The sequence below is a fragment of the Manis pentadactyla genome, chromosome 4 (genome assembly GCF_030020395.1).
Source record: "Manis pentadactyla isolate mManPen7 chromosome 4, mManPen7.hap1, whole genome shotgun sequence".
NCBI lineage: Eukaryota > Metazoa > Chordata > Mammalia > Pholidota > Manidae > Manis > Manis pentadactyla.
The window spans coordinates 44,191,837-44,213,979 of NC_080022.1; the positions used below are offsets into that span (position 1 = coordinate 44,191,837).

The 22,143-nt window shown below is 50.0% G+C and overlaps 1 protein-coding gene across 4 annotated transcripts in view; it reads left to right on the top strand.

Annotated features, from left to right (window-relative positions):
• The first annotated feature begins 10,639 nt into the window (after positions 1-10,639).
• The window catches only part of ACOT11 (acyl-CoA thioesterase 11), a 49,791-nt gene continuing 38,287 nt past the window's right edge, over positions 10,640-22,143 (top strand). For 3 of the 4 annotated variants that reach the window (XR_005030029.2, XR_008997013.1, XM_036911197.2), the window contains exon 1: positions 10,648-10,868. Coding sequence is in view for 2 of the 4 variants with exons in the window: in XM_036911197.2 (XP_036767092.2) it covers positions 10,836-10,868 (33 nt within the window). In the remaining 2 variants the exon portion in view is untranslated. Of the gene's footprint in view, positions 10,869-22,143 lie in introns of all 4 variants that reach the window. The other variant, XM_057500230.1, reaches the window with a different exon arrangement.

Here is a 22,143-nt window from a genome sequence, read left to right on the forward strand (position 1 = left end):
TCCTTCCTGCACACTTGGCCCACTGGCTCTGGGAATGAAAGCAGGCACTGCAGCCAGGAAGCAGGAAATACCTCTTTCCTCCTGTAGCCATGTGCCTGCAAACCTCGCCATTGCTCCAGGGGCTGGGCAGCTCCAGAGAGTAGAGCTTCTGGGCACTAGAGGGTGCCACCTACACAAAGTTTTTATTCCACAGTAATCATTATAAATATGAAATGGCAAAAAACCTGGTACAAACCAAAATCCCTCAAACACCAGAAAGAGGGCTAAGTGAAACTAAAATCACCAGTCTTCCTGATAAAGATTTCAAAATAAAAATCATAAACATGCTCATGAAGTTACAGAAGTATATTCAAGGGAAGACTTCAAGAAAGAGATAGAAACTTTGAAAAATACAGTATCTGAAATGAAACATACAATGGAGGGATTTAAAAACATATTAGATGAGGTAGAGGAGTTGGTAAATGAAACAGAAAGTAGAGAACAGGAATACAAAAAATCTGAGGCACAGAGAGAAAAAAAGAATCTCTAGGAATAAAAAATATTAAGAGAACTGTGACCAATCCAAACAGAACAATATTTGCATTATAGGGGTACCAAAAGAAGAAAAGAGAAAAAGGGATAGGAAATCTCTTTGAGGAAATAATTGCTGAAAAATTCCCCAATCTGGGGAAGGAAATAAGTCTCTCAGGCCACGGATGTGCACAGATCTCCCAACACAAAGGACCCAAGGAAGACAACACTAAGACATATAATAATTAAAATGGCAAAGATCAAGGTCAAGGACTAAGTATTAAAAACAGCCAGAGAGCAAAAAAAGATCACATACAAAGGAAAACCCATCAGGCTATCATCAGATTTCTCAGCAGAAACCTTATAGGCCAGAATGGAATGGCATGATATATTTAATACAATGAAACAGAGGGGCCTTGAACCAAGAATACTCTACCTGGCAAGATTATCATTTAAATTTGAAGCAGGGATTAAACAATTTCCAGATACGCAAAAGTTAAGGAAATTTACCTCCCACAAGTGCTCCTAAGGCTAAATAGCTGTCACCAGAGAAAATAAAACCACAGTAAAGAGAGTAGACCAATTAATTACTAAGTAAATGCAAAATTAAATCCACTACTCACAAAATCAGTCAAGGGATAAACAAAAAGTACAGAATATGACACCTAATATATAAAAAGTGGAGGAGGAAGAAAAAGAAGGGAGAAAAAAGAAGAACCTTTAGACTGTGTTTGAAATAGCATACTAAGTGAGCTAAGTTAGACTGTTAGATAGTAAAGAAGCCGCCCTTGAACCTTTGTTAGCCATGAATCTAAAGCCTGCAATGGCAATAAGTACATATCTATAGATATTCACCCTAAATGTAAATGTACTGAATGCACCAATCAAAAGACATAGAGTCACTGAATGGATAAGAAAAAAAGACCCATCTATATGTTGCCTACAAGAGACTCACTTCAACCCAAAGACATACACAGACTAAAAGTGAAGGGATAGAAAAAGATATTTCATGCAAATAATAGGGAGAAAAGAGCAGGAGTTACAGTACTTCTGTCAGACAAAATAGACTTCAAGATTGACCCAGGAAGAAACAGAAAATCTGAACCGACCAATTACCAGCAATGAAATTGAATTAGTAATAAAAAAACTACCTAAGAAAAAAATCCCTGAACCAAATGGCTTCACCGCTGAATCTTATCAAACATTTAGAGATGACCTAATACCCATCCTCCTTAAAGTACTCCAAGAAGTAGAAGAGGAGGGAATACTTCCAAACTCTTTCTATGAGGCCAGTATCACTCTAATACCAAAACCAGGCAAAAACACCATACACAAAAAATTACAGACCTGTAATTAATATCCCTGATGAACACAGATGCAAAAATACTCAACAAAATATTAGCAAACCAAATTCTAAAATACATAAAAAGATCATCCATAATGATCAAGTGGGATTCATCTCAGGGATGCAAGGATGGTACAATATTTGAAAATCCATCAACATCATCCACCACATCAACAAAAAGAAGGACAAAAACCGCATGATCATCTCCACAGATGCTGAAAAAGCATTCGACAGAATTGAACATCCATTCATGATAAAAACCCTCAACAAAATGGGTATAGAGGGCAAGTACCTCAACATAATAAAGGCCATGTATGACAAACCCACAGCCAACATCATACTTAACAGCAAGAAGCTGAAAGCTTTTTCTTGAAGATTGAGAACAAGACAAGGATGCCCACTCTCCCCACTTCTATTCAATATAGTACTGGAGGTCCTAGCCATGGCAACCAGACAATACAAAGAAATACAAGGAATCCAGATTGGCAAGGAAGAAGTTATATTGTCTCTATTTGCAGATGACATGATATTGTACATAAAAAACCCTAACGAATCCACCACAAAACTACTAGAACTATAACTGAATTCAGCAAAGTTGCAGGATAAAAAATCAACATACAGAAATCTGTTGCATTCCTGTATACTAACAATGAGCTAGCAGAAAGAGAAAACTGGGAAATAATTCTATTCACAATTGCATCAAAAGGAATAAAATATCAAGGAATAAACCTAACCAAGGAAGTGAAAGACCTATACCCTGAAAACTACAAGACACTTATAAGAGAAATTAAAGAAAATACCAATAAATGGAAATACATTCAGTGCTCATGGATAGGAAGAATTAATATTGTCAAAATGGCCATCCTTCCTACAGCAATCTACAGAGTCAATGCAATCTTATCAAAATACCAAGGGCATTCTTCAACGAACTAGAACAAATAGTTCTAAATTCATATGGAACCACAAAAGACCCCAAATAGCCAAAGCAATCCTGAGAAGGAAGAATAAATCTGAGGGGATTACATTCTCCAACTTCAAGCTCTACTACAAAGCCAGAACAGACCCATAGATCAATGGAACAGAATAGAGAGCCCAGATATAAACCCAAGCATAAACGGTCAACTAATATATGATAAAGGAGCCATGGATATACAATGGGGAAATGACAGCCTCTTCAACAGCTGTTGTTGGTAAAACTGGACAGCTACATGGAAGAGAATGAAACTGGATTATTGTCTAACACCATACACAAAAGTAAACTCAAAATGGATCAAAGACCTGAATGTAAGTCATGAAACCATAAAACTCTTAGAAGAAAACAAAGGCAAAACTCTCTTGAATATAAACACGAGCAACTTTTTCCTGAACACATCTCCTCAAGCAAAGGAAAAAAGCAAAAATGAACAAGTGGGACTACATCAAGCTGAAAAGCTTCTGTACAGCAAAGGACACCATCAGTAGAACAAAAAGGCATCCTAAAGTATGGGAGAATATATTCCTAAATGACATATCCAACAAAGGGTTAACACCCAAAATATATAAAGAACTCACACTCCTCAACACCCAAAAAGCAAATAACCTGATTCAAAAATGGGCAGAGGACCTGAACAGACACTTCTCCAAAGAAGAAATTCAGATGGCCAACAGGCACATGAAAAGATGCTCCACATCGCTAACTATCAGGGAAATGTGAATTAAAACCACAATGAGATATCACCTCACACCAGTTAGGATGGCCAACACAGAAAAGACTAGGAACAACAAATGCTGGCAAGGTCGCAGAGAAAGGGGAATCTTTCTACACTGCTGGTGGGAATGTAAATTAGTACAACTATTGTGGAAAGCAATATGGAGGTTCCTCAAAAAACAAAAAATATAAATACCATTTGACCCAGGAATTCCACTCCTAGGAATTAACACAAAGAAGAAAAGATCCCTGATTCAAAAAGACATATGCACCCCTATGTTTATCATAGCACTATTTACAATAGCCAAGATATGGAAGCAACCTAAGTGTCCATCAGTAGGTGAATGGATAAAGAAGATGTGGTACATATACACAATGGAATATTACTCAGCCATAAGAAGAAAACAAATCCTACCATTTGCAACAACATGGATGGAGCTAGAGGGTATTATGCTCAGTAAAATAAGCCAGGCGGAGAAAGACAAGTACCAAATGATTTCAATCATTGTGGAGTGTAACAACGACGCAAACCTGAAAGAACAAAACAGCAGCAGACTCACAGACTCCAAGAAGGGAGTAGCGGTTATCTAAGGGGAGAGATGGGGGAGAGTAGGTGGCCAGGGGAGGGAGGGGATTAAGGGGCCTTATGATTAGCACACATTATGTAGAGGTTCACGGGGCAGGCAGTATAGCACAGAGAAGACAAGCAGTGATCCTATAGCATCTTATTATGTCGATGGACAGTGATTGCAATGTTGTGTGTGTATGTGTGGGATTTGATAATATGGATGAATGTAATAACCACAATGTTGCTCATGTGAAACCTTTATAAGATTGTATATCAATGATACCTTAATAAAAAAAAAATTAAACCATAGTTTATGCCAACTCAGAGGCATCCTGCCAGTGTGGGAATTCTTCCCTGCCAAGTCAACCTGTGTCTTGTTTCTGGGTGTTCCTCCTTGTGTCTCAAAGCACTTGGGAAGCAGTTGTGAATGGCATTTACTGTTGCTGACACCTGGAGCCTCTGCTGAGCTGAGCCAGAGAACAGCCCCTGTTACTGTCTGGGCTGCTGCCAAATCCCTGTGCCTGGGGTGCTCGTCATTCCCGCCCTCACACTCCTCCCCTTACGGCGCTCTGAGGGCTTGGCCAAAGAAAAGTGACAAGGGAAGTGCCCCAGCTTGTTACCCAGAGGAGGGCTGCCTGGGCCCCTATATCCCAAACATGAATACTGGAGGATTTTTCTAGGCAGTGCCTTCATGCCTGTGATCGTATCATATATACATCATACTACGCCATATTATATAACACCATATGTACACACACACCATGGGGGAGGGAGTGCCAAATATTAAGTGATTTTCTCTGAGTGAAGAGATATTCATTTCCTTTGTTCTTTTTCTAACTGTCCATTTTAATTTTTTTTCTATCAACACCCATAAGGTGAAGGAGAGCGTGCCCTGCTCAGAACCCCATCCCAGCATCCAGCTCAGTGTTTGGCACCATAGTAAGTGCTTAATTAGGGTTGGAACAAATCGGTTATTCCTTTACAAGAGGAAGGAGGGGCTGGCTTAGCAACAAGAGCAAGGCGGCTTTTGCTCCTGGCGCCTGTCCTTTTCCACGTCAACCGCCAGGTTCGCCACCCGGGTTTCCGCCTCTGCCTGGTGCCCCGGGGGAATTGACGCCTCTTGGGGCGTAGAGTCTGGCGCCGCCTGGGTGTCCCGGCTCTTTGTGATCCGCAGGCTCGGCAGCCCCAGGCCGCCCTACTCGTGCCGGGGAGGGGAGGGGATCAGACTCGTCCTGGGGTTCGCCCAGGGGCGCCCGCCTGTGCCTCTGCCTGGCAGCTTCTTGCGCCTCCCCCCGGCTTCCCGCAGCCTCCCCATTAGGCTCCGCTCTGGGACCTCAGAAACCCTTTTCTGAGCCTCTCCCCGCGGACCTGCGTGTCCGACGTCCACAGCAAGCTCGCTCAGCCTCGGTCCTGCAAGCTGTGGGGCCTAGAGTGTCTCACCACTTGGGTAAGACCCGCCGCCCCTCCCCCACCGCCCTGCCTGGAAGGGCCGCGTTCTCTGGGATCCCCTTGCTGCTGGCTCCTTCCTCCTTTGCCGTTCTGCCCGTACCCTGAGGCTGGGCTCCGCACAAATCCGGTGGTGCCGGATGCACTCCTGCTTGGGCAGGCGAGGGCATGGAGCATCCTGGGAGCTGAGCTGGGCTGGGCGGGCCCTCACTAGGATGGAGGAGGCTGACCCAGGGGAGGGCCTGGGGAGCCAAGACTCAGAGTCCAGCGGGTGCAGCCAGTGCTCACTTGGGCATGGGGTGGGGTGGGGTAGCACCTTCCCAAGAAGTGAGCAACTCCCTGGCAAGGGGCTAGTCCTGGAAGTCAGGCTGGGTCCAGACCCCCGGCAGCTGCACAAGGGAGAGGGGTTCCAACTCCCACGGGAGGGGCAGTGAAGGCATGTGTGAACCCACCAGGAAAGATGGAGTTCAGCGCTGGCTGGACAGGCCCAGTCCTCTGCCCGTGCATCCTGAATGTGGCCTCCATGACTTGCTGACATCCCTTCCTCACCATCCCCCCACCCACCCCCTGACCCCATTCTGTGTTTTCTCACCCCTGGACCACTGAACTGGCTTCTCACTGCTCTCCTTGTCCCGTTTGTTTCTCCAAAAAAAGGCTGTGGTTCTGGGGGAACCCTGGCCTTGAAGTAACACTGAGGTCACCTCACTTCCTGTCTTGCTGGTATCACTACCCCCTTCCTTTGTTCTTCCCTCCCATTTATCCTACAACTTTCTTTATTCTGTCATGCCAGGCCCTAGGGGCCCCCTGAAGGAACTGGGAATCTAGCTTGGAGAACAGGAAAGGATGACAACATTCTTGCACTCACTGAATCATCAGTTCATTCATTTCTGCATGTGTTTCCTTTCATTCACTCACTCACACATTCCTAGTTGTTTCCCATTCAATCACTCATCCTTCATTCTCTGGACACTTACTGAGCATCTACTGTGTTCAAGATCCTGAGCATTTGGTGGGAGGCAGGCAGGATATTCCATCCCTGTTGCTTGCTTGCTTGTTCAAGTTCAAGAAGGAGAAATTAAAACTGATCAGCCCAATTGAAGAGAACAGGCAGAGTGAGAAAAATAAAGAGCTGTGAATTAGGTGCATGTGCTGGGGTGGGGGTGAGGTGCAGAGGGCACAGAGGAGGAGGGGCCACTTAGGAGGGGCCCAGAAGACTTCTGGGGGTGGTGCCATTTGTACCCAGCCTTGTTGAGGGACGGGTTTTGGATACAGAGTTATTAGAGGGCATCAAGGTGAAGGGAACAGCAGGAACCAAGGAAGCCCCAGGCATGTGAGGGAGCAGTGGGAAGCTTTGTTCATGGCTTGAGAGATAGAAGAACTGTCTGGGCCAGCGGCAGGTCAGGGCCCAGCAGAGAACAGGAAACATGCTCCCACATCCCTGCCAGCTGTCAGACCAGGGGAGCAACCTTGTTCTGAGTGATCCAGAGCTACAGCTGTGGGGTGATGGCAAGACCCTTGTGGCTCTTAGAGCTCTTAATTTATAGGCAGCCTTAGATGGAGTGTGTGCTGAATCTTGGAGGTACATGAGGGGAGGCTGGGATAGTAGATGTGTGTGAGGTCGGGGGAGAGCTGTAAGTTCTGGCCCACGGAGGGGTTCGGCTAGGAGAGCGCTGCAGGTGAAGTTGGAGTGGTTGATGTCCGAGAGCCCGTGGTCCTATCTGGGAAGGCTCAAGGGCCTGGCAGAGGGGATTTCTGGGTTTGGTTATTTAGTCACTCATTCATTCCCTCATTTGCCCCATGCCTCTCCCTCCTTTCATCATTACTCACTGAACCCTTGCCCTCCTGGGTAGACCCTGTTTTGAGGACTCAGGTGATCAGCTGAGATCCCTGCTCCTGTGAGTTCCCAGCCTAATGGAGGAGACAGAGCCATACCTGACGAGAACAGCCCAGCACCGCTATGGAATATAAATGGAGAGTACTTCATTGTGTTTTGTCACTGAGTGGGGCCTGATGAATTAATGTGGACATTTGTCTTCCAGGAAGTCCCCATCGGTGGGGCGGATGAAGGATGGAGTGTGGGAAAAGGAGTGTTTGCAGGGGGAAATACTTTAGGTTCAAGGGCTTAAGAGGCAGGCATCCTCCATTTGTGGGACTCCCCAGAGGCCCACTCGAGGACTGGGCCTTTGGGCTGAGGGCGCCACAATTTCTTCCCACTCCAGAAATGAACCTACTGGATTCTGGAACCTCTAGAGAATTTGCCAGTCAGCATAAGCTATAAGCAGGCTATGGAGAGTGGCCATTAAATCTGTGGGCTCCGAATTAGATCAGGGTTCAAACCCTGCTGCTAACTCGTACCAAATGCAGAGTTGATTCTTTGCACAGATGATTCTTTGCCTCTGCTTTTCCTCTGTAGGACAGTAATAATCACAGTATCTTCCTCTTAGGACGAGACCCAAAGGTGGAAACGTGTGCCAAGTGCTGTATTTACTTACATCACATGTAAGTAGCACACACCACAATGCTGGGCATGGGAGAAGAGTTATGACGCTAATGACGACGATGATGAGATGACAGCCTTGTATTGTCAAGAGCTGCCCTTAAAATCTCTGGGCCTCATTTTCTCCAGCTATAAAATGGGAGAGCTGACTTGGCTCACTGCTGCTGTGTATGGTCCCTGGACCAGCAGCATCAGCATCATTATCACATGGGATCTTGTTAGAAATACAAATTCTTGGACTTTACGGCAGCTCTTCTGGAGAGGGGGCCCAGCAATCTGTATTTCAACAAGCCCTCTGGGTGATTCTGGTGCAGGCTGAAATTTGAGACCCACTGACCTAAACTACCCCTTCAGACCAGTTCTCCATCTGCCTTTCCAGGACTAGGATTCATCCAGGGGTGTTTCTTGTTTCCTGCATTTAGGGCCCTGGTCTGGGGCTTTTGTGGGGGAGGGTTAGACGATGGTGTAAGAGATGAGGAAGATGTGGTCTCAGCCCTCAGGGACTCCCAGGTGAGTTGGGGAGGGGAGGCAGTTATCCAGGGAAATAGTCACCAGAGTAGTAGGCCAAACAGAACTGCTGAAGAGACACAAGAGTCCGTTCTGTAATGAGTAGCCGAGAGGAGAGAGACCACTGTGGGCTGGACGGGCCTCTGCAGAGAGGTCTGGCCCTCTGTTGTTGCTTGTTCCTAGTATTGATTCAGTCTTGCTGGAAATCCTCTTATAAGTCTGACTGAAGCCTGTCTTATTTTATGTCTTTTTGTGGGGTGGGGTGGACAGGACTCTAACCTTGAGGTTAGGAGTAGTTGATTTTAGACACCTTCCTCACTGTAGGACTTGAGGTGGCTCACTTTTCATCCCTGGACCTCAGTGTATCTATCTGTCAGATGGGGGACTAGACTGAGTCCAGTGAGTCTGCGACTTTCTGGACCTCTGGAGAGAGGGCAGAGTTTCTATTCCTTCATTGCATGGTGAGGATGCTGAAATTGACCTGGCTGCCTGCCTGGATCCAGTGAGGCTGGGGATCCAGCAAGATGAGCTGTCCCCGATCTGGGCTGGTCTCCTTGCCAGCCCAGGCAGTCCCATGGTAGCCATGCTGTTCACTTCTTGTGGTTTTTGTCATGTCGAGTGTGAGTGTGGTTTTCATTCTCAGGGCTTCTTAATGCCTAAACCCTGTTACCTGGCATTCAAGGCCCCCCTCAGCAGATTTCTAGCTTTTCTCTGTCAGATGAGGATCTCACTGCCTGTGACTCCATCGTGTTCTGTTCCTGTTAGGCCTTCCACCACACCCTTCTTCTCAACCTGTCCAAACCCATTCAGTCTCCGGGCCAGCTCTGGCACTCCCTCCTCCAGGAAGTCGCCTAGATTGCTCCAAACCTCAGTGCCCTCCTTGGACAATCTTACCGTCTTTAATGTGTGACTTTAGTTCTCATTTGTAGACTCTGAACTGCTGACAGAACATAAGCTCTTTGAGGGGAAGGCCTGAGCACCCAGGGATAGACATTAGAGTCCTTGACTCTTAGAGCAAGGAGGCCCAGAAATAGGAGGGAACCTTCCCAAAGTCACACAACACATTAGTGAAAGAACCAAGCTCAGAACCCAGGTGATTTAGGCCCAGAGTGGGACATTATTAGGCGTGTGGTTAGTGAACTGGAGGCAATAAGGGGCAGAGGAAAGGGCAGAGGCCTCGGCGTCGGACTGACCTCTGCTCCAACGTGGCTCTGCACTCCAAAGCTGTGCACCTGGGGCATGTCTCCTGCCCTCCCCAAGGGACCTGCTCATAAGGGGCCTGGCACACAGTAGGTGTTTGGTTATTGTGTGATGCTCGTTATTATTCCTGATCCACTTGCCCAGCCCAGCTTGCCTGGTCCCCTTGGCTTCTCTTAACCACCAAGCCCTTTATTTTATGGCCCTGTCATGAGAAGTCCAACGTGCATGTCAAAGCCTCCTCATTAAGCCTCTTGCAGAAGTGAGAAAAAGGGGAAATCCTGGCGGGCTAGTCAGTGGTGGCTGCAGAGTGGCGGGCTGGGTGCCCAGGGGGCTGAGCCCTGGGGAGCCAATGGTGTGTGATGTGGCAGGTGCCACTTTTAGAAAAGTTGTGCTGCCTATTTTAAGAAAGTGAGGGGGTGTGCCCTGTCCCTATCAGGCAACTGCTTGATGCCAGCAGCCTGGAGTGATGGGGCAGGCGGGTGACACTCCCAAGGGTGAAGAGTCCTAGCAGGTGGGTCTGGTATCTTTCTGGGAGACTGCTGGCAGTTCTCTGGCCTTCTGCCACCTTCTGGCCTGACCCCATTTGGATGATGGAAACCTGGTGCCCGTTTTGCCAGTCTACTGTTGGGGCTGGGGAACTGCCTGGCTTCTTGGAGCAAACCCAGAGCCCGGAGACCCCTTGGAGAGGCTGTCAAGGGCTGGAAGCGGGGGTTATGAAGTTTGTCTGTGGCCGGAAGGGCAGTGTCTGGTTAGGTGCCCAGGGGACAGGCCCAGCCCCCTGAAGTGGCTGTGGCCCAGCTGGCAGCCTCTCTCCTTCTCCAGCAGGCAGGCACAGGAGCCTTCTGTGCAGGGGCTCTCGGAGCAGGGGGGCAGAGGGCAGTCTGAGGACAGTCCGGGACTGGGTGATAGCAGCTGGGCTCAGGAGAGGCAGGAGCTTGGAGGGAGGCGCCGGAAGGGAGGTGGAGGAAAGGCGGCAGGCTTCGTTTGGAGCCCGAGCCCTGCTGCCGCTCAGGAGCCCCGCGGTTCTCGGAGGGTGCCTCCATCAGTGCGGCCGGCTAGCAGGGGTCTTGGCGCCATGATCCAGAATGTCGGAAAACACCTGCGAAGGGTACGGAGGGCGGGTTGGCTGAGATTGGATGTAAAAGGGAGGGGGCTGGAGCCTGGGGATCCTAAAAGAGAGTTGAAGTTTGTGTTTTAAGTCAGAAGTTCTACATGTCTCATTTTCCACAGTCCATTTTTTAGTTCTCTTTGGAAGGAGAAATCGCAGAACCCCTGGGCTGGTTTATTATAAGGAACAACCCACACACAAGCCTCAGGGGCTCGCTGTATTGAGTGGAATCATCTTTGGCAAGTTCTTTACATCTGAAATTCTATGCTGGGAGTGCACATTTCTCCCCATGGAGTTCTGTGCATGTTTCTGCGGGTTCTCTGAGCTCCGTGGCTCTGTGGTATTTAACTCTTAGGATTTAGGGCTTGAAGGCTACAAAGCTAATACAAGTTATAGGGCTAGGGGCATGTGTGTGGGGGACTGAGTGTGGCAGGCTGAAGCCAGCGATTTTTTGGGACAATGATGTCTTTTGAGAGAGCAAGTGTAGGACAAACAGGGACTGTTGTAAAAGTGTCATGCAAGGTGACCTCCCAGAGAACGTTTCCCTGGAACCTCTTAACAGGAACTTTGGAGCTGAGATTAGATGCTGAGGCATGGGACAGGCCCAAGTGCTCATTGGTGCCTGGCGGGGCCTTTGATCTGGTGAGGGGAGAAGGGTTCAGGGCAGACTGGCAGAGGTTGGCTGGGCATAGAGTGGGTGTCCTCTGAGGAGGCTTTCAGGAAAAGCCTTTTTAAAGGGAGCAGAGGAAAATAAAGAAATCTTGTATCCATCCCCTCCCTCCATGTGCATGGCCGCCACTGGGCTCAGACCTCAGCACTGTCACCCACCCACTGTGCCTTCTCCCTGCTTCCCTGGTCCCGTGTCCAGCCCCTCCAATCCCTTCTGCTGAAGGGAAGCTTCTAAAAGGTAAATGTGATTCTTGCACACCTGCTCATTCCTTATGTGATAGAAAGGGTCTTGGTAATCTGTTCCTGCCCACCTCTGCCTCCTCCTTCTACCTTCGCTACCCCTCCGCACTTAGTATGGCAGCCATAGTGAACTGCTGGCTGCTGCCTCAGTGTACCACCTTTGTTCTCTCCCCTGTGCTGTGGTATATACTCTGCTTTCTGCTAGAGTACCCCCAGCTTCCCACTGCCATCTGCTAGTTTGTCTCCCTGGAAAGTTCCTTCTGAGCCCTCAGAGCTCAGCTCAGATACTGCCTCCTCTAGAAAGCCTTCTCAGATTTCTCACCACACAGCAAGCCTTAGTGTTTGCCCCCCCTTCTCCTGCTGGATTGTGTAGTAGACTTGCATGGCCATCTCTCCCACCAGCCGGTAAGTTCCTCAAGGCTGCTCCAGGGGTGCCCAGCATGGGGCTGGGCACAGCCAGAGCCCCAGATAATGCCTAATGAATGAGCGGACACAGGCAGCTTCTTAATGAGGCCTTAGAGCAGCAGGGCTTCTCTGTGCCCTGAGGGCAGGGCTGAGAGCATCTTCAGGTGGGTGGGGCTGTCTGTGTCTTCTGTGCACTGTTATCTTTAACGCTTCACAGCTCTTTTCCATTGAGACTCATCAATAATTAGGGAGAAGGCGATTGGGGAGGGACTTACTATTATCATCACCATTTTACAGAGGTAACAGCAGTAGCAAATCCTTATACAGTACTGACTACACTAGGCACCAAATGAAACACTTTGCATATATTGACTCATTCAGTTCTCAGTGAGGTAGGTACAGTTATCCCCATATCCCAGGTGATAAAACTGAGGCTCAGCTGTTGAGAACTTGCCCAGGATCACACAGGTAGGAAGTGGCAGAGCTAGGACTTGAAGTCAGGCAGTGTGGCTGCAGAGTTTGAGCTCTTTGGGAATCTTCAGCTCAGCCTGATGACAGCTCAGAGTGGTTTCCAACACGCGTGTCCCTACTCAGAGCCTCTCTGGCATTCCACTTCCACACACTGCTGCCCACCCCGAGTCTGGGAGTAGGAGTGCGTGTGGGGCATGGAAGTCGGACCCACTAGGTGACAAAGGTGACCTCATGCTGGCTGAGTCACTCTGGCCTTGACTGCCACCTTTGGATCATCACATTCATGAGCGGTCTCCTTGGACTCCCCTTGCTTCCTCCCAAATTCCTGTAGTTCCCCAGGAATCCAGGAGGATTTGGGGCCATTTTCTGGGTTGTTACCAAAGCCATTTTTAATGAAAAGCAAGCAAACCAGAAAAGCACCACACTTTTCACTGGGGATAAAGAAAGCCAGGTTAAACTGGGAACAGAAAGTGGGCCTCAGATAACCCACAAGCCCTGCTTCACAGGGTTTGGGGGCCCTTGTCTGTATCTTGTGGCCCTGCAGACAGTGAGCATTTCAGAGTTGGATGGTTCTGGCTTGTACCCACCACTGGGTACCCAGCAAGCACTTGGCACATGTGAGCGAGTGAGTGAATGAATGAGGTGAAGAGTCTGCTGTCAAGCTGGGGGTGGAGGGGTAGAGGAGATCAGAGTTCCTGTTCCTGAGCTGGTGGAAGGTCCCTCTGTCCTGTCCCAGTCCTTGCCTCTCTCAGTGGAGACCCTTCTCCTTCCCCTTCCATGTGTCAGTCTGTATTGGGCACTGAGTTTCACACTCCTGGCCTGGCAGGGACCTGCTGGCACCCTGGTGGGAGGCTGGGAACCTCTGTTCAGCCTCGGTTCTAGCCCGATCCAGGTCAGCTCCTGGGAACATTATTTACTCTGGAAATGGTGATGGGGCTGCTTGACCCAGTTCCCCTGAGAAGCCCTGAGCCGCTGGTGCTGCCGACAGGGTGGTGGGTCAGACACAGCGTGAGAGTCTGTGCGTGTGTTCCTGCACCCACAGACCTATCTGCTGCTCCCACCCCCCGGCAGGGATCCCACTGCTCCACTCTGAACCTGCCCCTGCCCCAGACCCCAACATCATTAGGGGTCTAGTTCAGAGTGTGGGGAGATTTAGGGCACAGTGTTTGGCCATCCCTGGATTAGAATCTTATCTTCACCCCATTGCTTTTATGTAACCTTCAAAACCTGGCTCAGCCATTATTTCCCCTTCCAGTCCCCATCCTGCTGCTCCCAGAATCAGTGGCATCTCCTCAGGATGTTTTATTGACGTCAGTTGTTCCCTCTGCAGGGATTAGCATGTGGCAGGTGCAGAGTACACTGTGATGAACTCAGGCTGACAGCCAATGAGGGAGACACAATGAAAAGGTAGTCAAATAAATACACAATAAAAATCTAATAAGTGCCATGAATAGAAGTAATAAGAGTAAATGCCATACAAGTGCCACCTATGTGCCAAGCATGCATTAACTCATTTATTCCTTATAACAACTCTGTGAAGTAGATAATGTTATCATGCCCATATTAATGAAGAAACTAAGTCAGAGAGGTTAAGTAACTTGCCCAAGATCACACAGATGTTAAGTGGCACTGCTGAGATTAAACTCAGGTTTCTAAACAGGGAACCATGAGAGAATAATGAGGGAGGTCAAGGGACAGCTCTCTGAACAGAAACCTAGTGGCTGAGAAGGAAGCCCAGGGGAGAAGCTGAAAGAGCATTCCAAGCAGAGGTAACAGCACTGATTGGCAGGCTCCATGGTGTGGGGCACTTGGTGCATCTGAGCCGCTGAATGGAGGCCAGTGTGGCTGGAGTAGGGTGAGCAAGGCCTGAGCAGCTGGAGGCTGTGAGGTGCTGCAGGCTGGGGGTGCTGGGCCTGTTGGTAGGGCTCGGGGTTCAGAGGGCTGGGGGTTGTATTGTCCTGCCACCAGACTGTGCACTCCTTGAGGACGCTCTGGGCCCAGGCTTGGTGCCAAGGTGCACAGTCCCTGAATACTTACTCCAGGGACACAGGGAAACACATCCTCAGGGTTCCTCTCCTCTGTATGACTGGCATGAAGGTCTCAGCCACCTGCCTAACCACCCTGAGCCCCCACAACAGGTGGGTGGTGATAGGATCAGCCCCTGACACAGAGAAGTCAGAGGATGCACCTGGGCTTGTACCAGTGGCGAGGGACCCAGAGCTCCTACTTGCTAGGCTGAGACCCCCTTCTCCAACCCCTGACTTGGGCAGGGAGAGATCTGGAGCCTCTGGGCACCCAGGAAGTGGCCTCACCATCACACTCAGACCTGCCCCTCAGCGTGGGCTGCCCACCTTCACACGCTGACTGCGCAGATTCCCAGCTGACGGCCCTCCCCTCGCCTCACACCCACCAGGGTTGAGGGAGGCCGCACCACGGCCCTTCACCCATGTCTGGTCCAGGTGGGGCCATGTGGCAGCCCGGCACCTCTGGACGGCTGCTCACGAGTCCAGAGACCTGCCTTAGGACATAACTCACTTCACCCCATGGGCGTTGGTTTCCTCACCTGCGAACCAGGTTTGCTTCTACAGATTTTGCTAGACTGTTGGCAAGATTGAAGACTTTGAGGAATGTATAACTTGTCATGTGACTGGCCATGGGAAATGCTGGCTCTTTTCTTTTTGTCTCATCTGGACTTCAGTTTCTTCAATGGGTGAGTGACAGGTGTCAGTTGGTTGGATGAAATGGTAAAAGCTAACTTTTGTTGAGTATCCACTAGGTGTCAGGCATATTTGACCTTCCCAACAGCTCTCGTAGGCTGCTGGCATTCATCTGGCTTTATGGGTAAGAAAACCAAGGCTCTGGCATGGAGCTACTTTGGGCTAGTTAGAGAATTCAGTCTTCTCTGACCCCTGGGCAGGAGCCCTGGTGCTGTGGCTCCTCTCCTTGTCCTGGGATGACCTGGCTGAGCCGAGGAACTGACACCTCTGCCTTGTGCCTGCTCTGTCCTGTGCCTCCAAGGACAGTTGGTGCTGCCGGTTCGGTTCTCTGCCAACTCCCTGGCTGTGGGCCTATGTGCTCCTGCCATTCCCCAGGAGTAGCCTCCTTTGGATAGGAGGCAGCATCAGGGCAGTGACGGAAAGGACCAGAGTCCAGTGCTTTGGGGACAGAGGGATGAGTCAGAATGGACTCAGTGCTTTGGGGACAGAGGGATGAGTCAGATTGGACCTGTCCTCAGGTGCCCCCAGGCTGATGGGGAGACAGAGAGAGGTACGCACTGATGATGACAAAGCAGTGTGGCCAGGCTGTGACAGACGGAAGCCCTCACCAACCTAGGGGCCAGGGCAGGCTCTCTAGAGAAGGTGATGAATGGTTAGCTGGCTTGAAAGCCTTTCCAGGTTAGGAAGCCTGCGCCAGGTGGAGGCACCTGTGTATGAGATGTGGGAAAGAACCTGTTCCACAAGGAATGGTGAATGCATTTGGCAGTGACCCCTAAGGAATCCCTCCCTGGCCCCCTTGTCCATGAAACATGCATATCCTGCCTGGGGCTTCTCCAATAGTAATAATTTGCCCCCAGCAAATCAGACATTAATTCTTAATGTCAGTAGACACTGAGCATTAAGCATCTCCTTTGGTGAGGATTCCCAATGAGTAGAAAGCTGTGGTGACAGGACAGGCAAAGTCCTGGCTCTCCACTTAGGGCAGAGTGCCCTTAGGCCAGGCCTCCACAGCCAGCCTCTCAGTTTCCTTGTCTGTGCAAGAGGGATTTGATGAGGATTACATGATATTACGGATATGAAGCTATTGGGTAATTGTATAAAATATAGTAGGTGCTATACTGTGTAATGTGTATATAGGGACATAGTAGGTGCTCAAAAAATGATAGTGAGGGGGCTGGGGGAAGAGGAGATATTGGTCAAAGTGTACAAACTTCCAATTTTAAGAAGAACGAATTCTGGAGACCTCATGTACAGCAATGGTGACCATAGTTCACAATACAGGTTGTATACTTGAAATTTGCTCAAAGAATAGATCTCAAGTGTTCTCATCCCCGCACTCCCCCAAAAAGGGAGACAGTAAGTAACCTAATCAATCAATTAGGTTGATTATGGTAATCATTTCACAATGTATATGCGTATCAGAACATCACAGTGTGCAACCTAAATAGATGCAATTTTTATTTGTCATCTTAATGAAGCTGGAAAAAAATTATAGTGAGGCCCTGGGACTCCAGAGAGACCTGGGACCTGTCCCCTGTTGGGAGTTTCTCATCTCCCCATGTGTGCACTCATTTCACAGTCTAGGGAGCTCCGGCACATGCTGTACCTTATCTGGTTGTTCAGAAGCCCAGTGAGCTGGCAGGCTGGCAGCGGCCCTTCCTGCGTGGCCCCCAAGAAGCCCACCACTCAGGTTGGGATGCCCACTGCTGGGGGTGGTGCTGAACACAGGGCCTTTTCACTCCTTGGCATTGTTCTGTCTGTGACTCCCTGGACAGGCTGTGATCTGCCCCAGGGGTGTGGCCTGGCCAGGTGTGGCGTGCCTGGAAACCGGTCAGAGGTCAGGAGGGAAACTAAAGCAGCGTCCTGTTTCCAGCACACTCCAGGGCTGAGCCAGACCAGGTGAGTCTCTGTTTTCCTTTGATCCCTTAGCGAGGACAGAGAGAGACCCAGCTCCTCGGCTGCCCTGGGAGGGACAGATGGACGGTTTGGAGACAGAAGACTGGCCAGTTCGGGGCTAGTGGCTAACAGCTACCTCTTTCCTAGCTTCGGTTTCCTTATCTGTAACATGGGGATGTGGGGGTAATAATGGTTCTTGTCACTCAGGTGTACTTTGTACGAAGCAGGTTAGCACCATGCTGGCCTTTACATGAGGCAGATGAGTTTTAAGAGATCGAATGAGTTTCCTTTTCCTCAGCTATATATACAGTCTTTGAGAGCAGTGGGGTACATGGGAAAGGTGGGCCTAGAGAGAGCAAGGAGCTCAAGGATTAGATAACTTTGGGGCAAGCATGGCATTGCTTCCCAGCGCCCTCCACCCCTACCCTAAGGGTCTTCTGGGACTCTGAGCTTACCTGGTCCCCCAGTCCCCTTGCTTTTGGAGATAAAAATGAGTTTCCAGTAGCAAGACAAAGAGAAGGTGTGTCTTAGTGAACCAGTGCAGACTGGTTCTCTGCTAAGCAAACAGGAGAGTGGTGGGGCCGCTGGTGGGCGGAGATTCTGAGCTGCTAGGATAGGTTGGGGCGGGAGTAGTTGGGGTGCTGAAACCCCACAGCCCAGGTACAATGGACTCATCAGAGGCTGTCCCCTTCAAGCTCTTCCTCCCTTTCACTTGGAAGGCAGGGGAGCCGGGAGACAGCCGATGGAGGGTCTCCAAAGTGCCAGGCTCTGTCTAGGAAGCCCCATGTGCTGGGTGATCCAACCCTCTCCAGCGGTGTCCCCCCCGCCACGCCCCTGCCTGGCTCTGGAGTCAGAAGAAACCAAGCCCAATGTCCCCTCTGCCTTTATTGGCCATGTGTCTTTGGGTAGATCTTTCCATGTACCTGTCTGAGTTTCCTTTTCCTCAGTTATAAAATGAGGACTCCTGCTTAAGAGTGCAGTTTAGAAGTAAAGGACCCCCAAAGAATAGGCCTGGCACACAGTAGGTGCCCAGTAAATATCAGCCATAGATTTCTAAAAAGCATTCTGCAAGCTTCTGCAAGGGTCATTCCTGGGCAGCCCCTGTCCTGTAGGCTGGCTTGGGGCCCCCTCCCACCCGCCCATTGCTCCCCCTGGGCCTCCTTTGTGGATCCCTCCTTCCCACCCAACCTCTAAACAGCTCTGTCTTCACTCTCTCCTTGATTAATGTCTGTTCTAGTTACTATGATCGTGTGACAGACTATCCCCAAACTCAGTTGCTTAAACAAGAAGTGTTTTATTATATCTTGAGATTTTGTGGATCAGGAATTTGGGTGAGGCTTGGCTGGGTGACTGTTGATGGAGGTTACTTGATGGTGTCCAGCTGGCGGATGGGCTGGACCAGGGAGTCCAAGATGGCTTCGCTGGTATCTGGCCCCGTGGCAGTAGTGGCTGGAAGGTTGGGCCAAGGTGGGCCTGGCATTTCATGCACCCCCGTGGTGCTTTTTCTGTTTGATGGTCTCAGGGTAGTCAGACTTCCCATCTGGCAAGGGGCTCCATCGGAGCATGAGTTCCGAGAGACCTGGATAGAAGCTGCCAGAGGAGACCTGGATAGAAGATTGCCATCACCCAATCTCAGAAGTCACCCGTTAAAATGTCACTAGGGGTGACCCAGATTCAAGAGGAGGGGATTGGGCTCAACCTGTCAAAGGAAGGAGCCGCAAAGAACTGAGAGCCACCTTTGACCCACCACAAGGTTGTGGAGGCCTGTGGATCTTTAAATGCCCATATACTTTCACATGTCCAAGTGCAGCCTCTCCTCCAGTGAGCTCCAAACTCGAACATTCTGTCTTCTCCCTGATATCTCTTTCTAAGTGTTTAATAGGATCTCAGAAATTCTTGATTGCACCTCTGTTTATTTCTCCCCAACTCAGTACCCAACACCACCACGCACCAGCCATTTGCGTAAAGCCTGGGGCCTCCCTGCTTCCTCCCTTTCTTTCACTGTCACATGGGGGTCCACCAGCAAGTGGTGCCGGCTCCGCCTCCCCAGTATGCTCTAGGCCCATCATCTCTCTGTGTCTCCTGTGTCACCAGCCCACCCGAACTCCATTGTCTCTCTGGGCTGCAGTGGCCCACTAGGAGTCTCCTGCTTCTGCTGTCTCGCTCTGAACTGCACCCCCTCACTGACCCCCAACAGCGGAGTAACCTTAAAATACAGGTCAGATCACCACCCTTCCCCCTACAGCCTCCAGTTCTTCCCATCCAAACTCCACTGGGACTTACATGTCCTTGGGTAACATGTACCCTAATACTGCTCCGGCCCCCTTGGCTGTCCTGCTGTTCCTCTGTCATCCAAGCTGGTTCCCATCCTTCTTTGGGATCTCTGTACCCTCTGTTCCCCTGTCTGGAACCTTGTGCCCCCAGAGCCTTGCCCAGCTTCTCCTTCTTGTCATTCATTCAGATCTTGGCCGTGAAGCCTCCTGATTACCCAGTCTAAAGGAGCTCCTCCCCATCCACCACCTTCTCTCTTGATCACATCTGCTGTTTTTTTAAATCTTATACCACTTTTCTAAAATGATCTTATTCCTTTATTTGTTTATTGTCTGTCCGTAAGAGAAGAGCATCTTGTTCCCTGCTGTCTTCCCAGCCTCTTGAAGGGAGGAATGGGGTTCTAAAAATGACTGATGTCCATCTTCAGCCAGAGTTGGCCTCTTTCTAACTTTGTCCACCCTGTTTGGTCTTGGTTTCACACCTTACTAGCACCTTCCTAGCCTCTGACCCAGCCAAACCTCAGATTTGCAGTCAGAGGCCGGTCACCAGGCCACATGTGGCCCTGCCTCCTCACTGCCCCTCCTATGCCTGGTTGTCCCTCCTGTGCTGTTCCCTGTCTGTCTCGCAGGGCTGGGCCTCGTGCTGCCTGCCACACCCCAGCTGGAGGCTGGCTCCTCCCTGCCACTGAATCATTGCTGCCCTCACACGCACCACACGCAGAAGTCCTCTGTCGCCACAGGGTGCCTGTTTGGTTGTAGCAAGAGGTGTCATTGCTGAGGCTGTGGACAGATGAAATCATGAGACTGTTTTTGCATAAAGGACCACTAAGCTAGAGCCACCACAATAGGCATCTAACTTAAAGTGATGGCAACAGAACGACTTAAATGCAGGCTAATACTATGAATCTTGTTCATTTTCATTTGATTGGGTTTATTATTTGTATGTTGCAACCCTTCAGGTGGCCATCTATGACCAGAAGTGTCCTCATTCCAGCCATTTGATCAAATGTTGAACAGAGCAGATGAATGTGGTCCTTTGGAGGCACCTCTCAGGTTCATGTTAGCACATTTTTACTGAGCATGTGCAAAGTTCTGAGTCTATGCAAATGCACAATATGCAAACTATGTCTATTCCTGCCCCAATGACCTCTCCTCTTGTGCCTGAAATTCCTAGTGAACCTGAGCTGGTTTCTAGTGATCACTGCTTTTAGTCCTTTGTGAGTGGTTTTGAGCCTTTCAGGGGCCTGGGAAATGAGAAGGTTTCCCAGAAGTTGTCAAGTCTGGTCAGACTGTGGGAGGACATCAGCGGGAGGCCTCCATGAAGTGCCACAGACTGTCCTGTTCAACATCTTGATTCATAGCTTAAACAAGGCCCTGCTGGTAGACAGTCAGCATGTTCGGCTGCCAGTGGTTGTTCACAGAAGGGGCTAAAAGGCCTGTCTGCCCTCACCACTGCTGGGAGCTTCCCTGCCACACTCCTGTCCTCCTGAAGCCTGGGCCCTCAACCCCAGGCTTGGCCTGGGCTCTGCAAAGGCAACCTGGCCAGTCATGGCATTGTCTCTTACACCAGGGACTTGTGCAGACCCTTCCTGGTCAGGACAATTTCCGGTGTTGTTCAATAACGCCTTGTTTTTTAACAGCATGAAGAGCTGACACTTTTCAAGCACTTTCAATGGATCAAATCCTATTCTAAGCAATTTGCACATATAATCTTATTGAACCTCTCTGTGATATTATTATTCCCATTTTATAGATATGGCAAGTGAGGTTCAGAATGGCTTAAGTAAATGGCTTCAGCTTATCCAGGGAGACAGAGGTGGGACCATGATTCCAGCACAGCCTGGGTCCACTGGGCCTTGCCCTGCCCCACCCCGCAGCTCCTGGTGCCTTCCTGTTTTTCCTTCTTTCTTTCTCTGCACTGTTCATCATTTCTTCAAAAGACCTTTCCTGTGGGCTCAAACTCCCCTAAGGCAGTGTAGTGCACATGGGCTGGGTGGGCTGGGACAGGTATGATAGGGGTGTCTTGCAGCAGGGAGCTTGAGGCTGGGGGAAAGGCCTGGCCGGAGCACGGCAAGGGCCCCTCCAAGGAACTGTTCGGTGTACCTGCTCAGCTCAGCAGCCTCTGCTAGAGACCAGTCCAGGCCCAGCTCTGCATCTGTAACCCTTCCACCGGGTGACTTGGGGCCTTGGAAGCAGTGCCTTGAGGGTTGGTTTCCCCTCACCGAGCCTCATTCTGAGCAGGCCTCAGTGGTTTCCTGAACACTGGGGGAGAAAAAGTGGTGTGCTGTGGGACGGGAAGCTGGGTGAGGTGGAGAGGAAGAGCATGAGTGGGTTGCAGAACTGGGGGCATCTGGGGCCTCAGAGACTGCAAGGAATGCAGAACAGGGAGGTGCTGCCTGAGGGGCTGGGAGAGGGGGCCCTGCTTGCTGGGCAGGGGCCTGCAGGGGCTGGAGAAGCAGCTGGGGCCTCCCAGGGGCCACTGGGCTGCCAGCTTCCTGGGGCAGGAAGTCCCAGCTGCAGCCAGAATCCTGCAGGGCTGAGAGCCGCTCAGGCCTGAAGAATGTGCAGTGCGGAGGTGAGAAGGGGGCCCCTTTCCTGAGTCCCTTA